We start from the raw sequence: 17,457 nt of genomic DNA on the forward strand, positions 1-17,457 counted from the left end.
ATTTATTTTCTATAGTTTTTTAAATGTCCACCAGATGGTTAAATTCATGGATTACAAATAGTCGACAAAATAAATAATTTTCTCATTGAAAATAAACTATTTTTATAACAAACGTAAGTATCCTAAGGATAATTATTTGATTTTATAATTATTTAAATAATAGTTTGATAAATAAAATAGATAAATCAACAAATCATAATAAATGATTGGATGTGCGTGATAGCGATTGCAAGGTGGGAGGCGGGGTATTCATAATGACTGGATTGTTAGCCAACAGCAAGTGTGGATAAGTAAGAGGGAAAGGGTGCTTCAAATTACATATACAGTGATAATACATCGTGTATCGACAATAAAAAGGCAGTAAATGTGTAAAGTGTAAGCGCGAAAGTTTTGCTCTTACGTGTTCTACGCAGAATCACGCACTCCACTTGAAGCTGATGCCAATCCGCCATAATGTCGTGTACGTAACGCCATAATGATGCGCCCGAGTGATAGCAGACAGCAACGCGGGATAAACATTTGTTTAGTGGTTAATTAATGTAATGCCATAATAAAATTGTGAATCTATATTTAACTGTTGTTAAAAACGTCAAAGAGTTGTAAAACTTCACGATAATTATAGCATTCACGGTGAGTATTACTGTGAAAAAATGTACGTAAGAATATCACAAGTACTCGTTACCTTCTCGGCGCGAATTTTACAATTATTTTTGTATCAGATTATAAAATAATTTGTTTTAAATTAAAATAAATCTTTTATTCAGTTAGTATTAATGTATTTACATTTGTCATTCGAAGAATTTGATAACAGTTGTCTGTTGGAAAAGGAAGCAAAAAATAATGATGTAGAATAGAGAGAGGAAGCCATTGGTAACCAGTACAGTGTTTATCAGCACGTACTTATGATTTGCGACGCCTCCGTCTCTTGCAACCAAACCATTCACTCTTATTCCTTTATGTCCTGCCATTTAATTACCTTCGTGTTGCTTATCAGTAGACAGAACGCAAAATAATCACGCTAAAAAATAGATTTTCTATTTCATTTCAAGCATTCAGAGATTAATATTTTTTTAACTTTACAGTTGAACCAAGTGCCACTTCAATAACCCAAAGTGGAGAAATATTTTTGATGACTTACAATGGATGATGATGAAGGCACTTCAAGTTCTGGACCAATGTCATCATTAAATAGCCTTTTTTCGTTCACTAGTCCGGCAGTTAAAAAACTATTGGGTTGGAAGCAAGGTGACGAGGAAGAGAAATGGGCTGAAAAAGCTGTAGACTCGTTGGTAAAAAAATTAAAAAAAAGAAAAGGTGCTATTGAAGAATTAGAAAGAGCATTAAGCTGTCCTGGAACTCCAAGCAAGTGTGTTACAATACCAAGAAGTCTTGACGGAAGACTTCAAGTGTCTCATCGAAAGGGTTTACCACATGTTATTTATTGCCGTGTATGGAGGTGGCCAGATCTTCAATCTCATCATGAGCTAAAGCCACTGGATTTGTGCCAATATCCATTCTCAGCTAAACAGAAAGAAGTCTGCATCAATCCTTATCACTATAAGCGCGTCGAAAGCCCGGTATTACCACCAGTACTAGTGCCACGACATTCAGAATATGCACCGGGTCATTCATTGCTGCCTTTTCAACAACTTCCAGAGCCAACGATGCCTCATAATGTTTCTTATTCAACAAGTGGATTTAATGCAGGCTCTACCAGCGGAAGTAGTATCAATCCTACGTCTCCAATGTCATCGATAGGTTCAGCTCCAAGTCCAAGTAGTACAGCATCAAATAATCCTCAAAGTCCTTATGGTTCTAATGGTTTACCAGAAACTCCACCACCAGCTTATTCACCTCCTGAAGATGGTTCTCAAACTGGTCAGTCACCACCACCAGATCCCGCTGCTATGGACACAGGAGGACCTGCTGAAGTAGCTCCAGTTTGCTATCAAGAACCTCCCTATTGGGCATCCATTGCTTATTACGAGCTCAATTGTCGTGTTGGAGAAGTTTTTCACTGTCAATCTCATTCTGTTATCGTTGATGGCTTTACAAATCCAAGTAATAATTCTGATAGATTTTGTCTTGGCCAATTATCAAATGTAAATCGCAATTCTACAATAGAAAATACAAGAAGACATATTGGAAAAGGAGTACATTTATATTATGTTGGTGGAGAAGTCTATGCAGAATGTTTATCTGATTCAGCAATCTTTGTGCAGTCGAGAAATTGCAATCATCATCATGGATTCCATCCTAGTACTGTTTGTAAAATACCTCCTGGCTGTTCATTAAAGATTTTTAATAATCAAGAATTTGCTCAGCTACTTTCGCAAAGTGTTAATCATGGATTTGAGGCTGTCTACGAATTAACAAAAATGTGTACTATAAGGTAAGTTAAAATTAATATTTTTAAATGTTATTTCATTTTATTTAAAAGAGTGAATAATTGCTTAAATAATTATTTTATTTACAGAATGTCATTTGTAAAAGGTTGGGGTGCAGAATATCATCGACAAGACGTAACGTCAACTCCCTGTTGGATTGAAGCTCATCTGCATGGTCCGTTACAGTGGCTCGACAAGGTTCTTACTCAAATGGGATCACCTCATAATGCCATAAGTTCTGTGTCGTAAATACTTAAAAAATAGACAAGAATCAGTTAATTTTTACATTTGAAAACTGAAATAATTGCCCTTATAAACCTGACTTAGATAGAAAACGAGACTGATGCGTTTGACGAAACAATTATTACTTCATAAGTGTGTTGATTTTAATTTCTTAAAAAAGTTCTCATGAAAAGAGATTATTTATCCATGATGCGATTATTCAATTCCACAAGAAGACAACATTCATTATGATACTATAAACTTTGATGCAAGTGCAAATAAGTAGAATTAAAAGTTGATTAAATAAAAGGTAAGCCGATAATGTCAGATTTAATATGAAGATGCAAAATACATTAAGTGTTTTGTAATATTAATTATATAATGTATAAAATTGAAACTAAAAGAGTTTTAAAACTCGTTGGATCCTATTTTGAATGTTTAAAAAATTGATAATTACAATACGTTACTCATTAGAAAAGAAATACTATATAAATTTATCTCGCTTGGCATAACGTTTTTGTTTTTAAACACGTTATGAGAGATTTATGTGCAATTTACAACAAATTAAACAATCAAAGACACAAATACTACTTGAATTTTATATTACAACAAATGTACAATTGATGCTATATGAAAGTGTTTTAAATGAAAGTATTAAGCTCATTTTTGCCAACGACAGAAGGTAAAATTAATGTTTTCAACTAATTTTTTTATTAAATGATATATTTTAAAATTTACAAATTATTAAGAAAAAAAATCTAAAAATTTACGTGTACAAAAAATGATATTTTTAATATTTTTATCTACAGAAATTTAATTATATTTTTTTACTATCTTTATGAAAATTTTTTTTACTTTCTGTTTATTATGATTAATTCAAGAAAAAAAAAGAAACAAAACAAAAAAATGATGAGCCTTATTCAATGCCTAAAGATCATCTGACAATATAATATGAGCCTTATAAGTGCCCCACGTCATTTGAAAATTACTCTTTATTATTAAGAAATAATTTTGTAAAATCAATTTATTTAAGAAAAATTTTTGTATAAAACCAAACAATGCAAGACAACGATGGGAGCTGATCTCATATTGACCCTAAGAGTTAAATAATGAACTGCGTCTGGTAATAATTACAAATAATAATAATTAAGTAAAATAATAAAATATCGAGCATTTTTAGTATTTTCACTTATAACATTAATCTATGAAATGTTTTCTCATGTATTGTAAACATTGTCTCACTTGATTATTTTATGATAAGACGTATCAGATATTACGTCAGACCGAAAGAAAATCTTACGATTAAATCAAGTGCGAAAAAAGATAAAAAAGACAAAATAATAAAGTGGCGGTAAATTTCTGTGGGTGTTTACAAGTGGGTGCATAATGAAAAATAAATTATAAATGTCCAAGTAAGCATACAATATTAATGTAATGACTGTATTGTTTATATCTTTTTACAAATAAATCAAGTGCCACTCTGGTGACGTGTTGCAAGTCACCCCATTAAGTATTTCCATTTTTTTTAACATGGAATTTATTCTGATACATCTATCTACAATATAAATACTGTGGCTTTAACTGTAAAAAATTTATGTTACATATGCAAAAAAAAAACACCAACTCAATGATGTAATACATAAGTAGCTAGGGGAAGAACTTGAAAAAAAAAAAACAATTATACGTATATGTGTATATTTATACAAAAGATAAAGAATTTATTATATATAGTGTGCGTGAAGAATATTGAAGTTTTGCTTATGTGATTGCTCACGCAAATTGTTAGTCTGCTTATATACTGCATTTTTTATTGAATGACGAGAGAAGCGATTCAATGCAAGATAAATGTGTGTTAATAATTATTTTCCACTGTAGACACCCACTTACGTGATTCATTCCACATTACGAGCTGCCTTGAACAAGAAAGTCCAATTTTACGTTTTAACTTTAAGTATAGCAATTAAATATATTAAACGAATAATTAAATAAATGAAGAAATAAAATGCTCGTTAAAGAAAAATAAATATTTAAACTATCTTTCAATAATTTCAGAAATATTAAGTCATTCTGAAATATTTCAACTCTTACTACAATTGTGCTTTCATTGATGCTAATACGTCCAGTCATCGTGTATCACGTTCTTGTGAAGATAAATAATTCAATGACAAAAGGAAAATATTAAAGTTAAATACAAAAGAAATTATTTAGATAGTAAAATATTATTAGAAAATAGATATTGAAAACACAATTTTAAACAATTATATGTTGATATGAACGAAATCTTTGCTAAAAAAAAACACTCTTTTTTGAAAATGATGTTAAGTAGCTAAACATTAATAAATAATAGATACATACCTATATATACTGCTGAATGGTTTATGTCATGTCATTTGATGTTGAAGTAACTAATAATATTTACAAGAAGAAAAAGGATTTTTATCAGAGAAAATGTCACTATATTAAATTAAAAATATATGATATCTGCATTAAACATGGCTGAAATATTGATATAATTACTTGATTATATTATAATTATTTAAAAATACTCAAGATATTGAATTATATTTAAAAATAAATACAAATTTAATACAGCCATATTTGAAACAAATATTTCATGTGTCTAATAAAAATACTGTAAATTGTTTATTAAATTGAAATGATGAAATGAAAAGAGATTCTTGCATAATCAATTTGTTTTTAAAATAAATAAATATATGATATTTATATTGGTAACTATTAAGAATTGTCAGAGTAACATTTTCTCAGTAATTAGAAAATTATCGCGAATTATATGCTATCATTATTATGATTTTCTTTATTTTTTTTTTTTTTGTGATACCCGCACGACGTTACAATAATTTGTAGAATTTTTTCATTCATTAATTTTTTTCAAATTTTTTTTTCAATCATATTAACTAATGTAGCATGTAAATATACAATATAATTACTATTAAAAGACCGACTGAATGGTACATTCGCCGTTGCGTTAATGATTTTTTTTTTTAGCGCCGCACAATATTCCATTTTTGTAATATTATCATCCGAAAATTAAAGTTTAAAATAATATAGATTTAATAATAATAAAAAAAATAATAGTAATTATACGTTATAATAATAATAATAATAAATTCAATACAATTAAGTGTAATTGTCATTGACGTTACACACAGTTTTATTAATTCAATACGTGCGTGATTAAAAGTGAAGGGACACATTCCCTAAGAATATGTTGGAAGCATTCCTGAATTATTAAATATTTTTTTAATTACATGTTTTTTCACTCATATTTTATTAACTACTTTTTTTTTTGTTTTTATTCTTGCATAAATTCTGTTGAAACAATTGGAAAAGAAAATTAAAAGATTAAATAAATTGTTATTATTCACGCTATATGTATCGACGGATTGCACTCTATTATAAGATTTTTTAAGGACGCTTCAAAGATTATTAATTATTCTTCAAAAATAGAAGAAATTATTGCCATTCCGTCTTACATTTTCTCTCTTTTTATTAATTTTTTTTTTTTTCTTTTTGATGCCGCAGTTGTACTCATGAAAGCGTTTTAATCTTACAATATTTTTAAAAAATGATTTTAAAAAGAGAAAATTTTTTAATGATTAAATCGATGTTGTATTATTCACTAATAATCTCTGTATTTCAAATTAATTGAGGAACTGAATAGCTTCCAGATATGTGTATCAATCTGTCATGAATTTACTTTTGAATTTATCTATACGAGTATTCTTTATTTACCCTTTGTTAAGCTTAGTTTTTATTTAACTACTGGTTTATTAATTTGTTAATCATTATTTTTTTTTTTTTTCTAATTTTTTCTTTTGTTTACTCCGTCTAAGAGATGATTGCAGTCACAGTTTACCTCACATTTTTATCACTGGATTATTTCCCTGATCTTTACTTTTTATTCTTTATTATTAAAACGCATATTAAACCAACGCAATTGTGCTAATAATGATTCCAATTATTATTCAGTGTTTTGGATACTTTTATCTTAATTTTATTTTTATTTAACAAAAAAAAACTAGAATTCCAAATGCACTGATACACTTTTTTTTTAATTCTCTTATAGCTTTGTTTTTTTTTTTTTTACTAATAATACAGCCGATTAATCGGCGCATTCATTAATTAAAATGTCATTTCATTCGTTTAGTCACATTTGACAAGGCTGCTAGTCCGATGAGCATGAGAGGACTAAACATACAATGCACAAAAGTATAATAGAATGCTTTGTCTTGTAAATATAAATGATACACATAACATACTTTTTTTCATTCTTACAATACAAATGTCAAATAAATACTATATAAAGTGAACAATAAATAAATAGTAATAAGATAATATTCACTAAATAGTTAGAGCCCCCACGTTTAAAAAGTAAGTCCAAGTAATATAATAACAATTTTACTTTTTCATAATTTTTTATTTTTAATTATTCATATATTTGTCACGGTTTTTTTATGAACACCAATAAGTATCTTTCGAATAAATGACTATTATTTATAATAAACTTTTTTTTTTTTGTTCATTTGACTAATTTTCACTTGATTTGTCGATTTTTATCAATTATTTGTCGTGTTGAAGCCTAATTTTTTAGTTTTAAAAAATTGACGATTTTTTTATAATAAATATATATCGAACAGATACGTGAGGCGTTTGACATTTAAAATTACTATAATATTTGCAACTAAGATTCTTTTAAACAAAGTGAAAAAGAAAATTGATTTTTCATTACGAAAAATCATAGAAAAAATATTTACATCATACAAGAAATGTATTTTAAATACTTTGAATGTTAATATTTTAATTATTTATTATTTTTACTAATTTAAATAATTATTTTTTTTAGGATTCCTCCATGAGAAAAATGATCATTCACACCTTGGTCCACGGCCACATGATATACCAATGTCTTACGTACACGATTGCACTTAGAGTTATTATTTTAGTACATAATGTAACAGTTAAAAGTCATTAAGACATATGTATTTTATTTTTTTAATTTTTTTCTTTTTTTAATTGCTGTTACCTAAAAAGCTGTCAAGTGATCAGGCAAAGTCAAATTTGTACTTTTCACGGCTAGATTGAATCAAATCCAGCATACTTACTACCTGAATACCGATAAACCTACTAAGAACTTTGATCATTGTTTCATTAATCATACTGAAATTTGCTAGTATTTGTCAATTTTTTTTTTTAATTCTCTTTTACTATTCTTAAATCTTTCGTTTATTTATCTTTATTTTGCAAGTGTGACCCCGAAAACGCCTCACGAGATTGGCTGACGAGCTAGAAAACGTTCAGTCCTCTTAAAAAATCGGACAACAGCCACATTAATTAATTTAATTATTAATTTTCTTTGTGTATTATCATTATTATCATCATTAACGACTCAATATTTTTCAGTTCTATTAGCTCCAGAATTAAATACCGAGCTATTTTGTCGTCGACATTCAATCAATAAATAATTAACTTTATATTTTATTATAACATGTTAATGATTTCCTTGCATTTTTATCATTTATCATCAATTCGTGTGGTAATTGAATGTCACAAGATCGTTCAATATCACAGTCGTTTTTCAATTATTTTAGTTTAATGTTATGCATTTATGAATATCACTTAATACATTTTATTTATAATAATTATAAGGGCATTACTGTAGTGATAAATACAATTATAAAATATTTACTTGAACGCGTTTCTGCCCACGCTTGTCCGGAAGCTTCTTCCTTGTTTTTTTTTTTTGTTTATTTTTAAAATTTTTATACTAGTATTATTAAGCAACTTGAAGTTACATTTTCGGCAGCTCATTTGTTTACTTTCCAACTCTACATTGAGAGAAAACATTTATGTTTTATTGTAGAAAGGATTCGTTTATAAATGATAAAATAAATATTCATTCTAGTGAGTTTCTTAGAAATAAAAAAAAATGATTTTCTTATAGAATAAAGTATTATTTTAAAATAATGATAAGTTTTATATAAGTATAATAATTTACGTTATTGTTTTATTCATGATTTTCTTTTTATAAAATTAATTTATTATTTAAATTCAAAATGTTTTCATCTCTGGGCATATTTCTATTTATTTTTTTCTTTTATTTCTGATATTTATCTTATTACATCTTCCTTAATCCTGTAACTGCAACCGTATTTTATAGTGCAATTTCATTGTCCCTTCTTAGTGTAGTAACGAGCCATCGTTTCCTTGCAGAGTTTTGCTTATCTATTTGTGTGTATAAACGTCTTTGTTTATTTACTGATTTAATTTAATTAAATTCAAATGTTTTGTTTTTAAAAATCTTCACTACTATTTATTGATAATGAACGTTCAGAATTAATAAAGAAGAAATACTGTCCATTAAGAGGTAGAAGCATTATTCTCTTCAGACAGTTGAAATAGATTTTTCGATAATTTTTTTTTTTTTCTTTACTATAGATTACTACTCTTTAATTGTTATTCATTACTTTGTTGGTCTTTTTTCTTTAATACGAATGTATAAGCAGGAATTTTAATTCTTAATTCAACCCTTCTCTAGTCATTTATCCTGCAGTTTAAAACTTTAAACTATTTTTATTCCCTCAATTTTTTCTCTATTATTTAATGAACATTTTGCGCTTTCAGTGTTGCTTAACCGTAACAAATCTGTATCATTTTTAGTTTTCTACACATTCCGTATACTGTTTGTAGTTTTTTTCTTCCGTGGGAACGGTAAAACAACACAGTACCATTCATCGACTACCTTCAAATTTGAAATTAAGTTATATTAGATACTTAAAGAAATTTATCTTATGATCCAACATGTGTGCTCTATTTGTTTTTTTTTTTTTTCCTTTGAGTACAATTCTTAGCAAATTTTTAACTATTACATTTTAATTTTTTTTTATAACATTAATTATTTATGACAGATCTGTTCTCAATAATAGTATTCCTTCTTTACTCAACAATAATAATTATCAGCAAGAATAAAACAAATACTTTGACAAAAAATATATAAAGCACACACGTAAATCATGCAACAAATCAATTTTAAATTTAATAATATTAATAATAATGAAGATAATAATAATAGTAATAATAAAGCCAACGTGTCCCGTAAAAGTAAATGGGAAATAGCTAAAAAAAAATTCAACTAAATTGATATTATTTACTGTATCAATTTGTATGATTCAGAATGGCAATAACGATTAATGAAATTTGGTTAGTAAGCAATTGATCTATAATAGATATATGTGAAATATTTTATCAACTTCAAAAAGTTGAATGAACTAAATGAGTCTATGAAATTGATCTAAATTTTTCATTTATAATCCAAAATAGAATCCCAAAAATTCTTCATGATCAACTAATATTAATCATCTAAATGAAACACTGGGATCATCTCGGCCGCTTATAGCGTAAAAACAAATATTTTTACCGAGTAATTGAGACTATGTGTTAATTTAGTTGATAACTTCTTTTTTTTTTATTTTCAACTATTCAAACTTAACGTAACGTGACCAGTGAAAATTTGAATGTTATCTGTCAATACACTGCCCGTCTCTGTTATTTTCTATGAATATATTTTTTTTCTTGAAATTGCAATATATCGTTCTTGCATGTGCCGCTGGCTTACTTATAATTTAACTTTTCACGAAGAATTAATAATAATAATATAATAATAATAATAATAATAATAATAATAATAATAATAATAATAATAATAATAATAATAATAATAATAATAGTAATAATCATAGCAATAATAATGAATAATATTAATGATGATATTAATAGTATAAAGGGCGACGAAATTTTTGTTAAAAATCATTTACTTTCCCCACCAATCAGGTCCACTCATACTGTTACTGTTGTTGCTTGAATTATACGAAGAATTATAGTTGCCCCCATATCCTCCACTGCCTCCATATCCACCACCTAATAACATATTTTTATGAATTATTATTTTTCTGTATTGAACCTATTAATAGTCTAACTAAATAAGATTAAGATCTATTGATAATTATTTAGAAAAATATTCATAACTTCCGTTACAATTGAAAAATGATTAGTTCTTTAGGACTGTGTGCTTTACCTCATTTCAATCATTGAAAATCTACAAATTTTTATAAATAATTTACTCTTTATGCTAATAAAATTTCATAAAAAAATAGAAATAATATTTAATTATAAATTAATAAAGCTTTTTTTTTTTGAACTGGTAAAAAAAGTACTAACCTCCATAACCATTAGGGCCATTTCTACTAGAAGGTCCATTTCTACTACCCATACCAGAGTTAGTCTGTTGACGATAATCCCTGGCTCCAAAGCCTCCGCTTCCAAAGCGGCCATTTTTCGTTCCTCCACCACCAGGTCTGCGAGCTCCACCAGTATGTTTAAATTCAGTAAACATGGTTTCTAACCATTGTGGAAGCTCTTGATTAGCTTCTATTAATAATGACACTAAATCACGCACTAAGTTGTGATTTTTATTATTGAAGAACGAAGTAGCAAGACCGAGATTTCCCATACGACCTGTACGACCAATACGATGGACGTATTCTTCAACATCGTTGGGCAGATCAAAGTTAATAACATGCTTCACGTGTGGAATGTCCAAACCACGTGCTGCTACCGCAGTAGCAACGAGAATCGGTGCTTTACCAGCACGGAATCGTCTAAGAGCATCTTCACGTTCACGTTGTGATCTATCACCATGAATACTTGTCACTGGGTATCCTAAATTCTGAAGATAATCTTCGAGCATATCCGCACCTTTTTTAGTTTCTACAAACACAAGAGTTAAAGATTCCGTTGGATCATCGTAAACATTAGCTTGTAATAGATCTAGCAAATACGATCTTTTATCTTGTTCTTCCACCCACACTATTTTTTGAGTGATATTCTCAGAAGTAGAACCAACACGACCAACAGCGAGGAAAATATAATTGCTGAGAAAGTCGCGTGCTAGCATTTGTATTTCCTTAGGAAACGTAGCAGAAAACATGAGTGTCTGTCTTTCACCAGTTGGTGGCATCGTATCTTCTTCAACAATACGTCTAATTTGAGGTTCAAAACCCATATCCAACATACGGTCAGCCTCATCTAGAACTAGAAATCGACAATTGTGCAGTCCGATTTTACCACGGCCAAGCATGTCCACAAGTCGACCGGGAGTAGCAACCAATAAATGGCATCCACGATCAAGTTCACGCATTTGATCAACGATATTAGACCCTCCATAGACAACTGCAGGTCGCATACGAGATCGATAAGCAAATTTACGTGCTTCATCGTAGATTTGCGTTGCTAATTCTCGTGTTGGAGCTAAAACTAAACCCAGAGGGTATTGTTTACGTCTTCCACTACCAGCTTGTGGTGGAGGTGGACGTGGACCACTTTCGTAAATCTGATTTAATATTGGCACCAAAAATGCCGCTGTTTTACCTGAGCCAGTTTGAGCACAGGCCATCACATCACGACGATTAATGATTATAGGAATTGCATATTTTTGAACAGGCGTTGGTGTATCATATCCAGCTAAATTAATGCTATTCTTTATAATTTCTGTCAGCTTAACTTCATCGAAGGATGTGATATGAGATGGTATATTGTCTCCAGTGGCCTCAACTGGGATATCCTCATATTTGCTAAAGTTAATACCAGTATTTCCAGATCCAAACAACTCCAACTCGAGTCGTTCGTCTTTGGCAGTGGGAATTGTCCAATCGACCTCACCTCTATTTCCTCTTCCGGAACGATCTGATTCATCCTTCCATCTGTTTCCCATGGAACGCGAGTCAATTCTGTTGTCTTGCCAACGATCATTTCTCTGTTCAGGCCATCTGTCATTTCCCACTGGTGGTCGATCCCGTTCACGGTCTGCATATCCACTAGAACGGTAGTCTCCTCGTCCTCCATTTTCTTGATTACGTCGATTACGTCCCCCAAAGTTACCGAAATCAACATCTCGGCTAAGCCGAGCGTCTCTATAACCACCTCTATCTCTTTCTCTGTCTTGATCACGTGCACGCTCACGATCTCTATCTCCAAAACGTGAGTTCAATGAGGGTTGTTCCTCCCCACCAGACGATCCGTTAGCTGTACATTCAAACACCCATCATTACATTATGTTATGAAATAGGAGTTCATAATTTATGGGAATATAGTGATTTACTTACAATATTTATTGCGTAAATGCGGTGGTACGTAGCGACCCCCACTTGGTTGGCGGGAGTCCTGCAAGTCCAGACCAGCTAACTGTATAAAAAAAATTACTCATTACATTTTTTTGTGGTTAACTCATTAAAAAACCAAAGTATTTTTAAACAAAAGAAAATTATAAATTTGAAAAAATATTATATTTATACCAAAAGTTTAATACGGCAGAATAAATAAATTATATCATTCTAATTAATTAAAAAAATAAAAAAAATATATATAAATTCAAAGCACGTGGTGAAGCAAACGAATAAATCATAAACTACAGCGAGCATATTCTTTTCAGAATTGATCGCCGCCATTACGCGAATCAGACGTCATGGAAGTTTTGAGCTGATTTACTTTAAATTTTAAATACTTAATGAACTTATGTACATCATTATGCATCACACGCTTACATATTTTACAATATTTTAGTCACTTGGATGTAATCGGATCATTCAAAGGAATAACTTAAATACCAAAAACTAGGTTTTAGGACATATCCACAGCAGAAGGAATGGCGGTTGTCAGACAAGTATATAATAATTATTTGCTTCATTACCTGCTGCTCTAGACCTGATCCATTTTGGTTGGCTGCATTACTCATATTACTCCGCCTCGGTGCGTAGTTTTTTCGTATCTCTGTTACGTTAATTCGCTCCTGTTCGTTGTAACAAACGGACGTTAACTAATTTTTTCCCGGACGCACAAGAAGAAATGTTAGCACACACGCTGCTACTATTCACCCGTCCTCAGCAGGCTTGCCGCTATTCCAACACACAAAGAAAGCTTGAGAGTAACTCAAAGGACTGACTGCAACACCGCAATGGGCGCTTGAAAGTGACAGAGACAGACAATATTTATCTATCGCTCTCTGTTTCTTCGACGTAAAACTAAAATGGCTGATAGGAAATTGTAACCAATATGGCGGATACACTATTTCCGGCGCAATAGTTTCATATAATGAACCTAATTGGTCAACGCTTTATTAATGATTCAATACCCTATTAAATAATTAACTTCAAATTATTTTTGCCAATATTCATTTTTTTTTTTGTTAAATTATTTGGAAAATTTTCATAGCACACTAGAGAACTAAAGATAAATGAAAGAATAATAAAAATACATTCAAACTCATTTTTTAGCTTTTTGATCATTTTTTTATTAGATAATCTGTACCAAGAAATAATTAACGTGTAGCCTAATCTTCTTTCTTGGTCTCTGTCTTTCCTCCTCGAATTCTTCCAGTACGACGAGCAGCAATAAGACCAACTTTACGACCTGCGCTAGTTCCTCGTTTAACTGTTGAAGCTTTACCAATATGTTGATGGTTACCACCACCGTGAGGATGCTCGACAGGATTCATAGCAACACCACGAACCTAAAAAATGAATTATAATTTAATATACATAAAAAACAAATCATTTTTTTAAAGAACAATATATCTGTTGATATACATATAATTCTCAGTTGTAAATTTCCACATTTTGATTCAGGTTTCAAATGTCAAAACATCATTGAATAGATATTAATTTAATACTATTTATGAATGAATGATAAGAAATAAGAATTACCTTAGGCCAGCAATTTCTCTTGGCCTTATATTTGTGATAAGCACGACCAGCTTTCAAGATTGGTTTATCAATACGTCCACCACCAGCAACAATACCAACCATAGCTCTGTTATTGGATGGAATGACTTTTTTGGCCCCAGATGGTAATTTAACCCTGGTTTTTTTGGTGTCAGGATTGTGGGCAATTACGGTAGCATAATTTCCAGAAGCTCGAGCAAGTCGGCCTCGATCTCCAGTTTTCTCTTCTAGATTACAGACAATTGTACCTTCTGGCATAGTTCCAACAGGCATCACGTTGCCAATCTGAAGAGTTGCTAGAATTTAATTGTTTTTTTTGTTAGTTTTTTTTTAAAATACTTTACAATAGAATTATTTGTTAAACTTCAATAGTTACCTTTCTTTCCACAGTAGACAAATTGTCCAGTGTACATGCCCTCTGGAGCAATAAAGAGTTCTTTCCTTGTTTTAAATTTATAAGGATCTCTAAAGTGGACTACAGCCAATGGAGCACCTCTACCAGGGTCATGAATGATGTCCTGATTATTGAAAATAATATTTATTAGTAATACATCTTCGGTAATGAGAAATGATTAATAGAATTGATGAATAACTTCAGAAAGAGCCTCTAATATAATCCTCACTTTCACTCAGAGGTAGGTTATTAGAAATCATCATGACATAACTTATTTAAAAAATTATAAATTGGAGCAATAATTATTGAATATTTTACCTTAACAACACCCTTAATATATCCATGTCTTTCAGAATAATCGAGAGATCGTAGTTTAGGAGCTCCCTTTCTCCTTTTTGTGTGAGATCTGAAGACAGATCCAGCTCCTTTACGCTGTGCACGGATAACTCGACCCATGATTCAAATCTGTTGACATTTAGATACATAAATTGAATTAAATAAAATCATTTTTAAACCAGCTCACTTTTATATGTATTCAAAACATCGTTTACGGTTAACCTCAAAATTTACTTCAAACTTCAAAATATTACAAGTGCTCAACGTTGAATAAAAATATTATTCAAAATGAACACTTTAATGATTAAATATTCGAATAGATTTATTTGTGAAAGCGGATGCATTATTAATTTAGATAAATTCATAGATTTCATTGCGAATGAAAAGGAAACCACGTACCAATTGAGTCGCTAACAAATCAAAGAGGTTGTGTTATCCAATATGGCGGCTAAGATTACGATGATTTTCGGTCACGCCACTTTTGGAGAGGATAAAAACTAACAATCAAAATAGTTTAACAGTCGATAATTACTATTTTGATGTCAGCTCCAAAAATTTTTACAACTAAAATAAATAATATTCTGAATTTTATATTTGAAATAAAAATGCAAATAATTATTTCAATTATGTTTAGATTATTTTACGTAGTAAGTTATTACAAACATAAGAATTATAACTACAATAATAAATTACTTCATTGTTTGAAGAATAAGTTTTAAACATCAGTCTTCTGTTAAACATAAAAATACAAATTTTACATAATATACAGCTTGAGTTTCTCTATAAAAAATATACAATGTCTTAATAGATAACATTGAGTCACGTTGAAGACTCATTAGATAATAATTTTCCTTTTCGATCTCTCAAACATCTTAGTGAAGGATATGGAAATCCTCGTTTCAGTAATTCTGTATATCCTCTTGTACCACATGAGTTCTTTAGTTGAAAAGCATCTTTTATCGTCTTGTCTGACCAACGTCTAACTGTGTTCTTATTATATAGCTGATTATATAGCTTCATTCTCAAATACAGAATTTGACAATCATTAAATAAACTTTCAAGAATTTTTTTATAAACATCAGAAGTAGATGATTGATTTTTAAGTTGCCGATTTGTTTTACGGTAATGATTAAGAAGCTTCTGCTGTTTTAATATTATCCGATCAGCATGTTTTAACCTTTCTTCATCATTTAAAGTTACTAAATTTCGTTCGGTCTCTGGAACTATTGGCTCAGTAGTTAAATTAATGTTGTTTTGATCTGAACATGAAGAACTCTCAGTGTTTAAGATTATTGGCTCAGCAGTTGAATTTAAATCATTTTCATCTGAATATAAAATACTCTCGATCTCTACTGGCTCCTCACTATGCCTATAACATTGGCTTTGCGCTGGATCTTCACTCTGGTTTGGTGCTAACTCTTCACTCTGATTTGATGCTAACTCTTCACTTGGTTTTTGCACCAGTTCATCGTGAACTATTTCCTCAGTGTATTCTCTAGAAATTGACTCAGGAAAAATGGTAGGTATTGCATTTTTTTTTAATACCCTTTTACCATTCTTTTTGGATATTTCCCACATATCCTTTCCAAAATGTACCTACAAAAAAACCATTTCAGAATAAATATGACATTTTTCATCATTGTTACATATTTCAATGAAAGATAATATTACAGGTGTCAACAACAGCAAAATTAAAATTGAAATTATTTTAAATTTTTTCAATTAATTGATCAAATTGATAGTTTTTTACTGTTTTATATTTGTTTATAAATAATTGGATAATCACAACAGCTGTTAACCTAATTAAAAGTAGAAATGATTATGAGTTTACATCATCATTACTATCAAAGGATCAGAATAAAAGTAAATAATTGAACAAAATTCAAAGTTTGGTGTTGAAGTTTTTTAACTGATTAATTGACATTAAACATTAATTACCTCACAGATAGAAGCATGTTTACTTGGAATCCAATTCTTTCGTCCAATGTTTTTAATCCATTTTTGACGACGTTGCGGATCCCGAGGTAACAAGGTCATACGAAATTTTTTATCACTAGAGTTTGTACAACCCTCTACACAACAACATCCCATTTTTTTATGTTTTTATAATTTATTCGGCATAAAATAGAACTGTCCATCTCTCAAAAAGAACTCTAACCGAGGAAAGTACTCAAAAATTTCTAACCTCGCAAAATGAACTATTTCCCCGGTAAATTTTCCAATTCATTAACATTAACCATTACTGCCATCTCTGAAGTAAAAAAATTTAACCTGTGATATTATGACTTTTAGTCGATAATACAAACTTAGAAAACATTTATAATGA

At 29.8% G+C, this 17,457-nt stretch overlaps 4 protein-coding genes across 4 annotated transcripts; 1 reads left to right on the forward strand and 3 right to left on the reverse strand.

The window, feature by feature from the left end:
• Nucleotides 1-31: 31 nt before the first annotated feature.
• On the forward strand, nt 32-4,805 carry Mad (Mothers against dpp). Its single transcript, XM_035093892.1, has 4 exons — nt 32-113; nt 181-630; nt 1,083-2,392; nt 2,477-4,805. Exons 3-4 carry the CDS (start codon nt 1,140-1,142, stop codon nt 2,634-2,636), a joined length of 1,413 nt encoding a protein of 470 aa, XP_034949783.1. The 5' UTR covers nt 32-113; nt 181-630; nt 1,083-1,139; the 3' UTR covers nt 2,637-4,805.
• A 3,899-nt stretch (nt 4,806-8,704) lies between these two features.
• On the reverse strand, nt 8,705-13,669 carry bel (ATP-dependent RNA helicase bel). Its single transcript, XM_035093547.1, has 4 exons — nt 13,372-13,669; nt 12,788-12,866; nt 10,845-12,707; nt 8,705-10,544 (listed from the first exon to the last, which is right to left on the reverse strand). Exons 1-4 carry the CDS (start codon nt 13,414-13,416, stop codon nt 10,438-10,440), a joined length of 2,094 nt encoding a protein of 697 aa, XP_034949438.1. The 5' UTR covers nt 13,417-13,669; the 3' UTR covers nt 8,705-10,437.
• A 277-nt stretch (nt 13,670-13,946) lies between these two features.
• RpL8 (ribosomal protein L8) lies at nt 13,947-15,606 on the reverse strand. Its single transcript, XM_035093533.1, has 5 exons — nt 15,531-15,606; nt 15,114-15,260; nt 14,778-14,919; nt 14,384-14,697; nt 13,947-14,190 (listed from the first exon to the last, which is right to left on the reverse strand). Exons 2-5 carry the CDS (start codon nt 15,249-15,251, stop codon nt 14,011-14,013), a joined length of 774 nt encoding a protein of 257 aa, XP_034949424.1. The 5' UTR covers nt 15,252-15,260; nt 15,531-15,606; the 3' UTR covers nt 13,947-14,010.
• Nucleotides 15,607-15,829: 223 nt separating this feature from the next.
• On the reverse strand, nt 15,830-17,343 carry LOC118073188 (uncharacterized). The gene is made up of 2 exons (XM_035093532.1): nt 17,070-17,343; nt 15,830-16,727 (listed from the first exon to the last, which is right to left on the reverse strand). The coding sequence occupies exons 1-2, from the start codon at nt 17,220-17,222 to the stop codon at nt 15,951-15,953; spliced, it is 930 nt and encodes a 309-aa protein (XP_034949423.1). The 5' UTR covers nt 17,223-17,343; the 3' UTR covers nt 15,830-15,950.
• Nucleotides 17,344-17,457: the final 114 nt, after the last annotated feature.

The sequence above is a fragment of the Chelonus insularis genome, unplaced genomic scaffold (genome assembly GCF_013357705.1).
Source record: "Chelonus insularis isolate UGA/USDA-ARS -01 unplaced genomic scaffold, ASM1335770v1 scaffold_277_pilon, whole genome shotgun sequence".
Classification (NCBI taxonomy): Eukaryota; Metazoa; Arthropoda; class Insecta; order Hymenoptera; family Braconidae; genus Chelonus; species Chelonus insularis.